Source organism: Pinus tabuliformis, chromosome J (genome assembly GCF_031772625.1).
Source record: "Pinus tabuliformis cultivar Carrire ecotype Pingquan chromosome J, CPIR1, whole genome shotgun sequence".
Classification (NCBI taxonomy): domain Eukaryota; kingdom Viridiplantae; phylum Streptophyta; class Pinopsida; order Pinales; family Pinaceae; genus Pinus; species Pinus tabuliformis.
The window spans coordinates 615,755,772-615,772,120 of record NC_142295.1 but is presented as its reverse complement, the minus strand read 5'-3'; the positions used below and the strand labels follow the sequence as shown (position 1 = coordinate 615,772,120).

At 37.4% G+C, this 16,349-nt stretch overlaps 1 protein-coding gene across 1 annotated transcript in view; it reads left to right on the top strand.

The window, feature by feature from the left end:
- LOC149228458 (uncharacterized) overlaps positions 1-13,088 on the top strand; it is a 412,049-nt gene extending 398,961 nt beyond the window's left edge. Inside the window, exons 16-19 of the mRNA XM_089380786.1 lie at positions 12,032-12,091; positions 12,207-12,275; positions 12,384-12,437; positions 12,678-13,088. Of these exons, the coding sequence (XP_089236912.1) occupies positions 12,032-12,091; positions 12,207-12,275; positions 12,384-12,437; positions 12,678-12,755 (261 nt within the window). The 3' untranslated portion in view covers positions 12,756-13,088. The remainder of the gene's footprint in view (positions 1-12,031; positions 12,092-12,206; positions 12,276-12,383; positions 12,438-12,677) is intronic.
- Positions 13,089-16,349: the final 3,261 nt, after the last annotated feature.

Sequence of the window (16,349 nt, the reverse complement as noted above, 5' to 3'; positions counted from 1 at the left end):
AACCTGGTGGTTGGGTCATATACACTTCCTCCTGTAAATCCCCGTTGAGAAAAGCACTTTTCACATCCATTTGATGAACTTTCCATCCTTTTTGAGCGGCCAATGCAAGTGTTAATCGGATGGTGTTCCATTTAGCTGTAGGAGCAAAAGTTTCTTTATAATCAATGCCTTCCTACTGCGCAAAACCCTTTGCGACAAGTCGTGCTTTATACTTTTCAAGTTCACCCTTATGATTATACTTAATTCTGTAAACCCATTTACAGCCTATGGGTTTAACATTTGCTGGACAATCAACAAGTTTCCAAGTGTTGTTATCAATTACTGCTTGATATTCTTCAACCATAGCCTGTTGCCATTCTTTATGTTTTACTGCCTCTTTGTATGTGGAAGGTTCAGTAAAATCATTTGCTATCAAGGCAAAATTGCCTTCACTTCTATGTGCCCTTCTGGTGCCAGTTTTATTCTGTTCATCAGGCTTGACATCTTTCAAAAGTTGAACTGCCAATTTCGGAAGTTGGTGCTCACTTGTTTGCGCTTCTGTAAAGTCCCCATCATTGTAAAGAGGATTAATATAAACTGATGTTCGTCGTTCAGGTGAAGAATGTGGAGAATCACTGTCAGAAGAACTGCTGCTGCTTGGAGATGCGGATGAACTGCTAGAAGATCCAGATGATGTTGTTGATGTAGATGGATAGGATGACTCATCTTCAGAGGAAGGAAAATCAAGTTCATACCAATTTGGTGAAGTTGGTTGACTTTGCATTTTTCCATTTCTTTTACTTCCTTTAGTTTCTAACTTGTGAAGAAGATTTTCAATTTCTTCAGCACTCTTACTCTCTGTTTCATAAAAAATGACATCCCTGCTCACAATGAATTTTCCATTGGTCAAAAGACGATACCCTTTCTTCTCATCAGAATAGCCAATCATTATGCATTTTAAACTTCTTGAGTCAAGCTTAGTTCGTTTTTCTTTCGGAACTAAGGCATAACACACTGACCCAAAAACTCTAAGATGTTTAACTCGAGGTTTGAAACCAAACCAAGCTTCATAAGGTGTGATTCCGTCTAAAGAAGCAGTTGGAGATCTGTTTCTTAAGTAGACAACTGTATGGATTGCCTCCGCCCAATATGTTGGACTTAACCTCTTGAAGGTTAACATGGATCTCGCCATTCCTAACAAAGTGCGATTCATTCTTTCGATTACTCCATTTTGTTGTGGAGTGTAAACATTAGTAAGATGTCGTCTTATGCCATTTTCACTGCAATAAGTTTTGAATTCATTCGAAGTGAATTCTCCCCCATTATCTGTCCAGAGAGTACCTATCTTTTCTCTGACTTCATTTTCAACAAGTTGGCGAAAAATTTTAAACTTATCAAATGCTTTTGACTTGTTCTTCAAGAAGTAAACCCAAGTCATTCTGCTGAAATCATCAATGAATAGTAAGAAATATTTACAACCGCCAAATGAAGTTTGTAGTGGACCACAAACATCACTGTGAACTAGTTGTAGCCGCCTGTTTGCACGCCATGAACTTGTTGGAAAACTTTCTCGATTTTGTTTGCCATAAATGCAAGCTTCACATTTTGCATTTTCCTTTTTGAATGTGGGAAGTCCTTTAACCATTCCTTGTTTCTGCAATTGAGAAAGACTCTCAAAATTCAAATGTCCATATCTTACATGCCATAGTCTTATAGGTGAAATACCTGTAGTTACTGCCCCTGCAAAATCAGAATGCCTTGGAATAACTGTCCCTTTCATCCGTAACAGTTTTCCATCTTCATAACCTGTCATGACTGTTTTCAAGTTCTGTTTCACTGAATTAATCTTCACTAAACCATCTTCCATAATCACCTGATGTCCTGCTTGTCGAATCGTGACTAAAGAGAGCAATTTTTTCTTGAAACTGGGTACATACCATACATTGAAAATCATTTTTTCTCCAATGCCAGGGAGAAAAACTTTTACTACTCCTTTTCCATAAGGAGTATGTTTTGTATCATCAGCAAGAAAAATGGAATTAAGTTGGCATTCTTGAAAATTCCAGAAAAAATCACGTCGACAAGTCATGTGCTGAGTTGCCCCGGAATCCAAGATCCAAGCATCTTCATAGTCACTTCTAAGATGGGATGGCAGTTGTGATGCTGGTGAGGAAGTAAAAACATATTCTGAGTTATCTTCATCTTGATCATTTGCAAATTGTGCTGAATGTTGCTGAAACTTGGGAATTTTATTAAGTGATGTTCGACAATCTTCAGCATAATGGCCAACTTTGTTACATCTTCGACACACAATTTGACTTAAGTCTCTTCCTCTTCCTGAAGATTGTCCTTTGCCTCTGCTTTGACCTCTATTTTGAGATTGTCCTCTACCTTGACTATTATATCCTTGTCCTTGTAAATTGCCTCTTCCTTGGTTGTTTCCTCTACCTTGAAAATTATTTCTTCCTCCTCTGTTAAAATTGTTTCCTCTGCTTTGGCTTCGACCTCGATTATGTGCTGCTTGATTCTGATTCCATCTGCCTCTGCCTCGAGAACTATCGGCTGATGACTTACTAGTGCTGGCCTCTGTGAGAAAAACATCTTCACCAACTTTCTTCTTCTTCCCAAAAGTTTTATCATGTTGACTCAACATTTCACAAAGCTCATCAAACTTTAGTTTCTCTAATTTCCTAGTTACTTGTAGAGTCTCTAAAAAATGCGTATAGGAAGAAGGAAGTCCAGCGATTACAATTGTGACCATAAAGCTATGATCAATTGCGGGAAAACCAGCATTAATAATTTCTTGCCTGATTTTCTTAAGTCTTGAGAGATATTCAAGAACATCACCGCCTTCAGTTAATTTTTGTTGCAACAATTTTAATTGTAGATAGACTTTTTTTGATTCAGGCTGAGTATCAAAGAGGTCTTTAAAAGTTTTCAAGGCAGTCCATGCATCTGTGGCATTCTCTATATGAACATACATTTCATCATTTACAGAAGATTTAATAAGAGCTTAGGCTTTAGCATTCTTGACTTCCCATTTTGCTAGTGCAGTTGCATCTGTGGGTTTATTCGGCTTAACATCTCCATCACATATTCCCTGCCATAATTCATTGTAAATGAGTGTGCTTTCGATGAGACGATGCCATGTTTTATAAGATTTGGTGCCTTCTAGTTTTGTCGGAATCAGAAAACAAATTAATCAACTTAGACATTTTAGCGTTGAAGCATCGCACCAAGAATCAGAACAGAAATGACAAGATAGTCAACACAACACACCACGCAAAAAACAACACGATCTATCGGGGCTTGGCCTTGACCCTCGAATAGTCATCAAAACAGGAGAAAATTGACTGAGCTTTGCACTTGGCTCTAGTCAAGATCTCAAATTTTTACAAGGCAACTTTCAAAATTTGACTTTTTACAATGGTGCTTTTGCACAATATGGTAAAAAAAAATTACCCCCCCTCAAAGTAAAATTACTTTGAGTTACAATGTGATGATCCCAAAAAACTTCTTAAAAACAAATTACCCAACACACCTTATCTCCCCAATTTACAAATTACAAATAAAACTCCTTATTACTCCAAAAAATTTCAAAACATCACCCTTATTACTCCATCAACCATAAATGATTACATCGAAAAAAAAAAGTTCTAGGAAGCGCCACTGCTTTCAATGTAGGCTTCTACAGCAGGGAAAACGCTGAAATTGCATGCAGATTTCTGCTTCTGCTGAGGCTAACAACGATGGCAAGCAACTGTTATGCTCTTCTCAGGCAACCCCAACATTCTCTGGCACTCCGTATCCGTTTGTCACTGTGGATGAGAAGACAACAGCTTCAAAAAACATACGAGTACATCTTACTGCGCGGAGGAATGATCGGCTCTGCTCTCTTAACAACATTGTCTGCTAAACATTCAGTTTTTGGCATTTTTCTGCGATTTATGCCGAGTTTTTCTTGTGATAGGACAGCTACTGCTCATGATTTGTTACCATGACCGTCTTTTCGTGGGAATTATATTAAATTGATTCTTCAACTAACAGACGGACCATATTTTTCAGCGTTCTTGAAATTATTATTGGGCCAGCAAAAAAAATTGGGCCATCATTGGATGTTGATGGGCCAGGTTCGAAACTGAGGGCTTGTGGAGATAAATCCACGCAATACATGAACTTGAATGTCGGTTAAGGAATGCGTTCGCTAGGCCCAGTTGGCTCAAATTTAAATGGGAGAGATGCCATTAAAATACGAGCAATCCACTAAAAGAATAAATACGCTTAAAATACGAAATCATAATCTACAAAATCTTTATGGGTCTCAAATATTATAGTCCAGAACGTACCATTTTCAAATTCCATGTCTGAGCTTTTAAGAATGTTTCTGATGGCTGAGCACCATGTAACTTATACTGCCCATTAATCAGAAAATGTGGGACTCCTGTCACATTACGTGCATATTTCTGAAGCTCTTCGTTAATCTCTTTCAATCCATTATTTGGATCATCAAGCCATTCTTTTGCGCCTGTTATACCCACTTTCTCAGCAGCGTCCCGAAGTACTTTCCGATCACCTATGTGTGAAAAAAAATTCAGAAACAACTCTTCCGCAAGGGCATTCTGCTTTTCCAAGCCCTGCTGACCTGCAAATGTTATCAATCTATGGCTGTCCAATGTGTTCCCCGTCAGACTCCCACTTTTAAAATCAATTCCAACACTCTGGCATGCCTTGCCAACACGAGAAATCACAAAAAAATGGTTGCAGCAAATTTGTTCAAAACACTTCCCTCTTATCTCATGAAAACAGAGTGCAAATTTTTGACAATAATAAAAAATGATTTTTAGATTTAAAAAAATCTAAAATCAATAATAAAATTCCCTTTCCTTTTAAACAAAAAGCCAGACAATTTCCATACCAATAATCTGTTGATCAATTCAATGGAGTTTTCCAAGAACTTGTAGAGTTGGAATCTCCTCTTCACATCCACTGCAGCATTACTGGAGCTCTGATACCACAATAATGGCAGAAGTGTCCTCAGACACGTAATTTTATTAATCAGAAAAAAACAATTACATAATTGATTTTGCAAGAGCTTACACCCTAACAACACAAACACTCTTGCAATGAGCTATTTATAAGCTCCATGTCCTAACTACCTCTAATTATGGATCACTTATTAAATAACAAGTGTCCATTTACAATAAATGCTATTCAAACCAACTAGCTAACTAATCTCCTAAAATAGAGCCTAAGATACGACACATTTGGAGAGTCATATATAGTTACAACAATATGCTAATTCTAAAAGTCTCCATTAAATAATTAAACATTCTAGAATAATAATTATTAATTTAATATCTTAAATTAATAATTATTTTATTCTAATTTTATAACCTATGATAAAATTGTATTTTTGGATCATCTAACAAAAAACCTCCACCAAATATTCTCCCAAATCCTCCCAGATGTGCATTAACTTCACAAATTCGAATTTCCAAATAAGCAACTTTCTCATTTAATTCCAGAAATTCGATTTTATTTGAGCACATGTCCTTTCCTTGATTTTAAGAGTTCACATCACCTTGGGACTTCATTTTAACTGCCTCATAATTTTCCACCTCATTTCCACAACATTTAGCATGTGTGGATATTTATTTTTATCCATTTGTTTAATTTTTGGCTTAATTAATTGCCAGATTTCCCACTAAACTCAGGGAAAATGGGTTTTGAGGGTTAAAAACACATTTTTAACACTTCGAAGTGTGTCATAGTAGTTTTTTTTTTTAATGAAAATTGTTATCTTGTTGATCTGAAGCTAGCTCTTGACATGGCTAGGGCTTCCGGACCAGTAAACAGCGCCACCGCCGCTGTGCAACCCAAGGATGGGAGCCATACAGGACCAGATCGAAGCCCACATAGGATTTCGGTAGAAGGGTGCACTGATCTTGACCTTCTGACAACGTACTGGCTCGGGCTCGGAACAAGAAACGTCTTCTCTGCTGTAGACCGTTTCTTCCTTAGACCAGGGGTGTGCTCTCTCACCCTGAATCGGGGTGATTCTTACAACGTGGGGCACAGATCTACAGTAGCGGGACATGGAAGGAGGGACAGACCCCAGCATAGACTAGATCAGCCAAACAAAAACCAATCATGCCCTGAGTCCGTCTGGCCTGGCGCGCACAAGCAAAAACAGAAGGGAGAGGTCGGTTGGTAGGACCGGGATATGCAAGACTGGTTATGGGTAGTGCGGCTAGCTGCGTCCTCGGTTTATTTTGAATGGGAGAGGGCCTGTCCCATCAAAGGGACGATGGAAATCAAGGTAGGGGAAGCAAGATCTCAGCAAGAAGGATGAGACCGGTGGGAACGAATGGGAATAGGCCGCAAGTTACTAGCTTTACCAAGCCTGGAGTATGGAAGGGTTCAGGACTCCTCTGCATATCTCATACCCCCTCCCCACTATCCCCTGATGCCGAGGTACCCAAGAGAACCCCCTACAGTCTCACTAATGCAGATGGAGCTCTGGAAAGGAATACTCGAGGCACTTGGAAAGCAGAGATCTGAAAGAACCACCTTTACCATGAAGGCTGTTGAGGGTTTTAAGGGCAGCACAGAAGCCACTGACGTGACCACCAACTACAAAAACGTAGTCTACCAACATTCCACTATTAATGGAGAAGAAGAGGAAGATCGAGTACAAATCTTTGTCAAATCAATAGGAGGCAGAAATCACTACATGCAGCTCAGCAAGAGGATGCGGATCTGGGATCTGAGATTTAGAATACAGAGTCTTCTTGGCATACCTGCACACGAGCAAAACCTGATCTGTATGGGACATAGTCTGCAGGACCATCACACTCTATAGGCCTACAACATTACTTCAGATTCAACCATCATCGTCAATCTCCGTCTGCGGGGTGGATGTCCTGGAACTGGGTCACAAAACACAAAGAACACGGGCACATTCAAGGATGCAGTCAAGGGAAAAGGGAAAGCACAGATCAATCCCACAATGGCCTTTGAACTTCTGGGGCCTTACATAGTAGAACAAAAACCTGAGAACCCAACTCTTACCATCAATATACCTGAGGTAAATACCATATACTCAGACCTACATACCAATGCAGTCATTTGCTGATTTAATGGTTTTTGGCCTAGATCTGATGTATTGCATCAATGGATACATATATACTGGACAACAAAATGCGAAATCTATTTATGCCCCAAGGGGTTTTTTATAGTAAGATTCAATATAAAAGAGGAAATGGACGTTATCCTCAACGAGGGACCATGGTTCTGGGGTAGTGCTAGACTCTTCATCACCCCTTGGTTCCCAGAATTTGATGCCAACACAATGGTGGTATCAAAGATGCCAATATGGGTTAGGTTGCACAATCTCCCAATACATTTCTGGCACCACTAGGTATTAATAGCTATCGGGAATACCTTGGGTAAATTTATAAAGACGGACAAGGATAGACTCATAAAGGGGATATTTACTTTCTCTAGAATATGCATCGAAGTAGATCTCAGTCAAGGATTGCCAGAAAGTATTATACTGAACTTCAACAATACACAGTGGACACAACCCTTAGATTATGAGAACACAACGTTCCATTGCCGAGGATGCCTCCAAACAGGCCACCTGCTTAGTGCATGCCCCCAAACAAGGAACATTCCCAATAGAAATAAGCAGCACCAACAGAAACCGAAAGGATGGCAACATATAGAGCCATTGGTGAAGGAAGAAGACATTGCAGAAAATGTAGAAAACAATGTAGAAGAAGATGAACAGATAGTTTAGGACAACACACAAAAAGAAGAGGAAGCCCCCAAAATCCCCATGCAGCAACAAGATTTCTAGCTAACTGGGAAGGAAACACCTGACCATAAGAGAGCACATGGATCAGAAGGATCAGAATCAGATAAGGATTCTCCCATAACTACAATAGAAAATCAGTTATCCATTGTATCTGTGACCCTCAACACTGGAGGATGGCGAAAGGTGGAGAAGAAGAAAGGGAGAAAACAATAGCTATTTCATTTTTTTTTATTTTTTTTTTCACATCTTTTTGGTTTCGGTGAAAGTTGGAACAGAGCATCTGCATATGCTTTTTAGTATCTACAAAATGTAATTTTTTTCTTATGAATTAGATTACAACATTTTCCACTGGGAAAAAAAGTGTGTCATAGTAGAAAGTTGAGGGCGATAGGTGTAAATTTCATTACTCATACCCCATACATTTCTCGAGGCATCACTTATTACATTACAAGTACAATTTGTATTGCAATTCAGTATTGCGGAAAATATAAAAAATTAAAAAATGGCTACCTAAACTTAACCAACTTCCATGAGTTTTTTTATGTGATCTAGTATGGTAATATACATTGACTCTAAACATTAAATGTGTTAGGGGCTCAACATTCAAATGTCACTCCGACTTTGGGGTAAAAATTGAGTGAAAAAACCCAGGAAATTATCTGCCTCTGAAAAAGAAGGGATAATTAACCAAATTAAAAAAACACTCCAACGTGTACTCGTTTGTGATTGAGTCCCAACCTCTTAGGCCTATTACAGTCTCAAAATTCATCATTACTAGTATCACTTATTACAATTCCCCGTAGGGTGTGGAATCTGGGTATAAGAAAGATGATGAAAAGATAGAAGTAGAGTTAAAAAACTCTGTTGACTGATGATATCTGATGGTGCAAGTGTCCTTTGGATCATCCTTGGGCATGGAGTCTTCATATAATCATCAAGTGCCACTTCAATGGTCAACATGTACAATAAGAAATATCTATGTATTCAAGCGTCTGGATATTCGCAAGTGTTTCTCTTGACATAGTTAACTTATAACAATAACTTAAATCAAGATATTTAAAGCCTCTGCAAATAGTAGGAGTGAGACAGATTGATGTGTTGGAGATTTGTTAAATCTCCGAAGGAATGTGGAACAGATTTTATTATTGAGCAATTTGTTAACTCAAAGAGTTTCAATGATCGCAATTGACAAAAAGTGTTTGGCAAACTTTCTAGTTTACTTAGATGAGAATCTAGGACAAATAGTTCTAGGTTTTGTAGCAGCCCTATGGACTCTGGTAACTCTATGAGAGGACCAACAATAACTAACTCTTGCAACTCCAAGGGTGCTTGAGATTTGTCTTCCCACAATGTTTGCAAAACACTCCCGAACAAGAGTAAAACCCTTAAATTCTACTTTAGAATCCAGGAAGGCAGAGAAGAGTGTGGATAATTCGACCAGCGAAGCCACATGAGATTTGGTGAATGCGCCCTCATCATAAAGAGCTCCAAGAGAACATCCTCTGTATCGAGAAGTTGCAAGTCCCTCATATCAAGACGATCATTCTTCAATTCAAGAATGAGCTCATATACCCAATGTTTGTGTCTTTGCATACCACACACCCTAATTCCCCTCACTTACTCTATTCCAGATGAATATTGTTGCAAAAGTTCATCAACGCTCTATGTTTTACGCCAAAAATGACGTGGCGATATTGAAGCCTCTTCAGTTTGTCTCCCTAGATCTTGAAGGTGATCATATATATATATATATATATATATATATATATATATATATATACCTGTTGAGGCACTTGTCTTCTATTTGATGCCTTGTGTTTGGAGAAGTATCTAACTCCATTTCCTGGTTTGCAGTGTCACTTTTATCATCTTCAATAGTTTCCCAACTAGTAGACTCATCTTTATCATCTTCTCCAACAACTGTTCCGCTAGCAATATCATCTTTAGCCACTTCATCTTTAGCTATCTTACACTCATTTTGATTTTCAGTTTCATTTATGTCACCCTAAGGAGTTCCTAATTCAGCATGTTCAACATCATTTTCTCGATTAGAGCGTTCTTTATTGTTAGTCTCCTTCATGTCAATGTCTTCTTCCATTGTAGGTGTTGAATCTAGTGTTTTAAAAACCTTTAGGGATTTTGTAAATGATCTTTTTATTTGCTAGATCTCAATTGTAGATTTATGAGATTCACTTAATTCCATGATTTTAGGACCTAAACTTAATGGCAGATTGTGCAGCAGATAACGTCCAAGAGCTCGAATGGCTTTGATACCACCACTGTAATGAACAAAGTTCATATACTCAGACGAATGCTCTAATACCACTGAAGCAACAAGACCTATAGCTTGTTTCTGCTTTTAATGTAAAATACACAATGTATTGTAAGTAATATTTTTATTAATAAGATATGTACAAGGTTATTGGATGTTACAATGAGGGCCCACTTATATACTTAGGGACGTGCCTTTTCATGATTGGGCATGTCCTTTGGAGACATGCATCTTCATTAACTAATCATTACTTAACTATAATTATGATTATTATTTATTCACTTATATTTATTTTATTTTTATATAAATTATATTCGTAACATACCCCTTATCATTATGGCCATCACCCCGTTTCTTATGGACCCTATGTGTGCCCTCTGTATCATTAAGGAGCCCATGATTGTCCCAACACCTGGTGGGCGATGAACTACCCAACCTTAAGGGGTCAATCACTACTTTATCATACACATCATGCTCTCATTCCCTGGAGCGCCCGAACAACTAAAAGAAAGAAAAATCAATAAAAGGAAAAAGGCATATAATGAAGGGTGGGAAAACCAAGTCCGGGTTAACTCATGTACCACGATTGCTCCCTCATTCCTCTATACTCCCAATGTGTGGGCTTGCGTCATTATTTGTGTAAGCCCAAGAGGTGATGGTTGATATAATGTGATTCATTTTGTTAGTATCAATCCCACTTCTTCACCCTTTTGAGCATCACTTGATACAATGAATGCTAAGTGGACTATTTGTGATTAATATTTCATGAGATACAAGTCTCAGGTTAATCACTTACTCTATTTAAATAATCCCCGAAATGATATCTCATATGTTGGACTATGAAAGCCCCTCAATATTCAAATATTCATTTTGTTTTTAATGTTTATGTTGGAAAAAATGTTCTGATTAGTCAAATTAGGGTTGATAATGTATTATATCATCTTCCTCTTATTAATGTCTGATTCATACCATGTTTTGTTTTAAACTTCATAGGGATGTAAGATTAAATATATTTGATATTATTAATTTGATGATCTTTTATGTTCCAATCCTTAAGCCAAACCATCAAATTTCTAGTCCAACCTTGTTTGAACCCAAGGTGGCTTAGATTATACTAGAAAGCAATAGTAAGAGTCTATCCTTGCTGAACTTGTGCAATTTGTGTTTATATTTGAGATATCTGACCAAGGCTGTAGGCTCCATGAATTTACCACCAGCAGCAATCAAGATAATGTGGTAAAGCGCATGGCATTTAATTTTAAAATTATAGGTCATAAAACACTTTTGGAATTTGTGTATATATTTGAGATATCTCACCATGGCTTTAGACTCCATGGATGTACCACCAATAGCAATTAAGACAATGGGGGTAAGGGGCATGATTTTTAATTTTGAAATTATATGTCATAAAACGCTTTTGGATCTGGTAATTTTTAATCCATGTCTCATGGGAGATGCTGAAGGTCCAAACTTCACAGCCATGTAGAACCATGAGATGACTATGAGTTGAAAATGATTTTTTCCTCATCTTAGCTCCACTATTCAACATTTTTACATCTCCAAGGCTATGATAAGCTAGTTGAAAATGATTTTTTCCTCATCTTAGCCCCACTATTCAACATTTTTACATCTCCAAGGCTATGATAAGCTTGCCAACCAACATGATTCTTTTCTCAACATTGCTATTTTAGTTTAAAATGAAATTGAAATGCCCTAGGTATTATAAGTTTGAACCTCATTAAGGTGTTATGGCCATATTAAATTGGATATTAAATGATTTTCTTAGATTTAATTGTGATAACCGAGGTTTTTCCAATATGTGCATACTCTTCTTGTAGAGTTTGAAGGTTTGATTTCTGGTGACTTACTGGTTAGCTTCGTTGTCTTCCACCTAATGGAAACTCTGTTGTAGAAGTCTATCTTATTATATATAATGTATTAAAATAGCTTTAGTTTTTCAGGTATGGATAAATTATGGACCGCTTCTGTACCATTTCGCAGACACGTATGCACCTGAAGATGTAAGTATTTTCCATTAGTGTAATGTAGTTTGTTTTCAGATGATTATATCTGGATGTAAACTCTTTGGATATCTGTGAAATCATTCTAAAATTAATTTGTACCTGGCTTCTTCAGGAAATGTCGGTTGAACTCAGTTTGGAAGATGTGAAAAGAATAGCATTTCATTATGGATTTGAGCTGGAGGTATTAACCGATTTCGTTCTTTAAATGTGAGGCTATCAGGTTCAAGATATATATCAATACTTGTAAAATTGTACTAAGGTGTGTAATCCTGCATCATTTTTGTTACAGACAGAGAGAACTATTGAAACAACTTACACTGCAAACCCGACTTCCATGATGCAAGTAAGATCAGTCTTGACATTATTCTTCAGGCATTTGCTTTTCCATATCCATCTACAGAACTTTGCTGTAAATTTCTTTGCACTAGTGACTGGGGACTATTTATCTGGAAGCCACATTTTTGGTTAAGCTCAATTTTTCCTACTATTTATCCGCAGAAGCAAGAAAACTATAGGAAAAGTCATTGTCAGAGATATTGATGACTGCTGATATTTTTTTCCATCATGTGGCATTTGATTGCAGAATCGATATTTTGCTGCATTCTGGACAATGAGAAAGAAGGGTCTGACTGCAAAAGGTGTTCCTGCAAAAGAACCATAACAAAGGGTGCCATTTCAGTCCAGTGTTTATTTAGAAGCTGATTCTTGTACCTCTCTTTACTCCCATGGCGTTCGCTTCGACATCAGCATGGCATTGCATGTCTAGACTCGTAATTAAAATGTCAAAGCCCAGGATATCTGATTCTTTGCATTTGTATGGCTAGGAACTTTACGAGTATATTTTGCCCTGTCTTCAAGCTTTCAGCAATTTCCCAAACACGGGGAGCGTATTAAATCCTCCCATCGAAGACTTCATATGAGAATTTCGTATGAGAATTTATTAGATTCATCTCGTTGAATAGTCTTTCTACATTCTTGATTCCATTCGACTTTACCCTCTTCCTACTAATCAGCATTTCTATTTTTTTAATTTCCGTAAATTTTTTGCTTGTCTCAAATAATAAAACTACAAAACCACTGGAACAAATAAGTCTGTAAAGTTCAACTTACCGTCTCATTATCAGGCGTAAACAAGAAGAGCGCTCATTATGATATAATAGCTATTATAATATGACGACAACAAACGACAACTGGTAGAATCATGGCCGTGGCTTTCTTATTGGTGATGGCCTCTTGACACAGGCACGTTTTCATTTTGGATCACTTTCTTTGATGTGGCAACATCCTGATTAGCTGCCAAACTCCATTGGCTTAATTACTCCACGGCTGTAGTGGAACTAGTATTCAAAGCATTTCCCTCAATTTTAATAAGGCCTTGACACAAATAAACTTTGATTTGTCAGTATTTTTTACGATGGAGAGTGGTTGCCAACATACGGTATTTTGGGTATGAATATTTTAACAGAAACTTTGTTGATACTCTTTCCAACGGTGGTTTCCAAGTAGGTTGGGTTAAAATTAATATCAAGAAACAAAACAGCTTTGAAATGAAAACTAAATAATAATTCTTAAATTAAAATTTAATATAATATAATCATCACAATTCCAGTTAGAGATAGATTTAATATTTAAAGTTTAAATTCGTATATTTAACATTCATTAAGAATGATTTTTTAGTTTATTTCCACTTATAAACATTTTTTAAATAATTTAAGAACTCAAAAAAGGTTAGAAATCAGTGATGAAATGAAAACCAATGTCTCACCAAGTTATAAGGAGATCGACATGCGTATCAGGGGATTCTCTTCTAAGTTTTAGGGCTGTCAGTGAATGCCCAATTTTTATGGATGTCTAGGGGATAACGAAGTTCTCAACAATATTTTTACTGATGTCAAAGGGGTTAATAAAGTTTTCAACCATTTTTACTGATTACATATATATATATATATATGTATTCGAGATCATGGGGTGGGGCGTGTTAGATTATGATAGTACCAAACAGGTTCTGGTTTCTATGATGTCTAAGAGGCTAAAGAAAATGAGATATCTAAAACCTAGAAAAAGTTTTGTGATAATAGATTTGGAGACATCCTAATTAATTAATTAGCCAATAATTAAATATTTCCTAAGTCTAACTTAAGAAAATTGGTCAATTAAAGTGAATTAATTAGAGTTTGATTTGCTTTAGAGACTTCTATTGATGAGGTCAAGATGATCTTTAGCCATCAATTGAGATGTGATCGTGGCCATTAAGACTACAACAAGAGTTTATAAGAGCAATTCGATGGGGTTCGGAGAATAGACACAATAGAGTTGAGTAGTTCGACTTACCTAGTTGCAGTGATTCAACAAAGGCGCAGTTGAAGCAGAGGGAGACACTGGTAGAGGGGTTTCAACAGAGATTTGGGAGAAGGATTTCAAAGAAGGTTTCCTCATATTTTCCAGTGTCTTAGTGATAAGATGAGGAGGTTGAATTATCTGTAGAAGAGGTCGTACTCAACTAGTGTGAGTGGTAGTGGAGCTCGTGTCAGTAAGCCAGAGTTGGATCTATCACTCAGGGGTTGAGCAAGTGGGCCAAGAGCAGCGCTGGAGGTAGAACAATTTGCAAGGAGGCATTCCCAAAGGCTATGCGAATTTATCTGGAGTTGTAGTGTGCATTTTTAGCAGGTTGTGTGAATTTATCTGGAGTTGCAGTGCATATTTTTGGTAGGTTGTACAAGTGCCAAGGAGAAGTGTGAGTGGCTTGGGAGAGAGGTAGGATCTAGTTGCAGAGGGAGATAGTTAATCTCCAATATTATTTGCTTGTGGAGATCAATATTTGTCAGAGGATTTCCAATGAAAGACATCCAATTGTAATTTCTCCTAAATTGTTGAATAATAATAAAACCCTCAAATGTTACATTGGTTTTCCCTTTGGGATTTTTCTAGGGACAATTGTTCAAAAATAACCGTGTCAAGTTTTGTCTGTGCACATTTTTTCAGTTCCAATTTTTATATTTTGTAGTGCTTTAATTGTGAAGAATGCAATAGTGATTTAATCGTTTTTCGAATGATAATTCATAAGACAAAAAATTTGTATTAGACAGAAGATTAAAGTCTAATTTATTGCATTTGTGGAAATTTCACAAGGTATCAGAATGATAAAAATCGTATCAAAGGCTCTAGAGCAAAGGTAGCGAGGCTTGTGCAGTTCAAAGGGAGGTATGAAGCACAAAGAACTAGATCTACATAGGCCAGCCAGGCAGTGTGAATTGCAGAGAGGTAACAATTTGATTTCCAGTCTAGTTTGGAGGAAAAGTGTGAATTGTCTCAGAGTAGCAGCAACAAGCAGTGAGGATTGTTGGAAAGGGTTTCTGATGAGTAGATCAGAGATTCACAGCGTAAATCTAGATCAGAGATTTACAACAAGGGTTTTGTAGTGGCAGATTTGCATAGCGCAAGGAAGAGAAATCACGCAAGGGTTTCATTTCTTCAGTATTCTCAGAATAAGAGAAGGTTGAAGCAAGTAGAAAGAATAGCCAGACTACCCAATAACAAATCTGAAGTAGTAATTTCTTTTCCAGTGGCCACATCTATTTGTCGGAGGAGGTGCGAGTAGCTTCTAAGGAAAGAGGGAGGCGGTGTATTTGCCAGAACAAATTTCTGGAACTATTTCTCCGTTTCTAGTGCAAGTTGCAAGATCTAGTGTGTGGTGCACGATCCAGTGCTATTTGTAAGTAGAGGGGTGTGAGTTTTTTGAAGAAGGTTGAGTTTGTTTTTGAAGAGGAAACTTACTGTTTCCAGATCGATTTTCCAATTAGAGTGAAATAAAGAATTTGTTTGTCATGTTGGAGGATGAATTCACACTTATAGTGGAAGTATCCTCAGGAGGAGGAGTATGATACTCCAGTATGTCATATTGGGCCGGGTTCATGGAAGGAATAGTAAGGAGTTCTAGATCTAGCCAAGGAAGGCTTGATCAGTAGATCAAATCTTGTTGTTGTGTATGGGACTCCTCAGTTCGACCATTACCTTTGTTGCGGGAGCCCAAGCATTTGGTAATAGGAGAAATAGTTGTGATACAAGAAGTACATGAGTTCAGTGTCAGCAAGGCACAATCAGGGTCTCGAAAGACAGTTGCAAAGCTAGTTACAATGACACAATAGATCAATGAGATCAATACACAAAGTAGTAGGGCGGCAATGTGAATTAGCTAGTTGCAGAGAGAAAGGTGAAGTTCCAACCAGAGATACTTCAGGTGAGATTTTCAATAGTG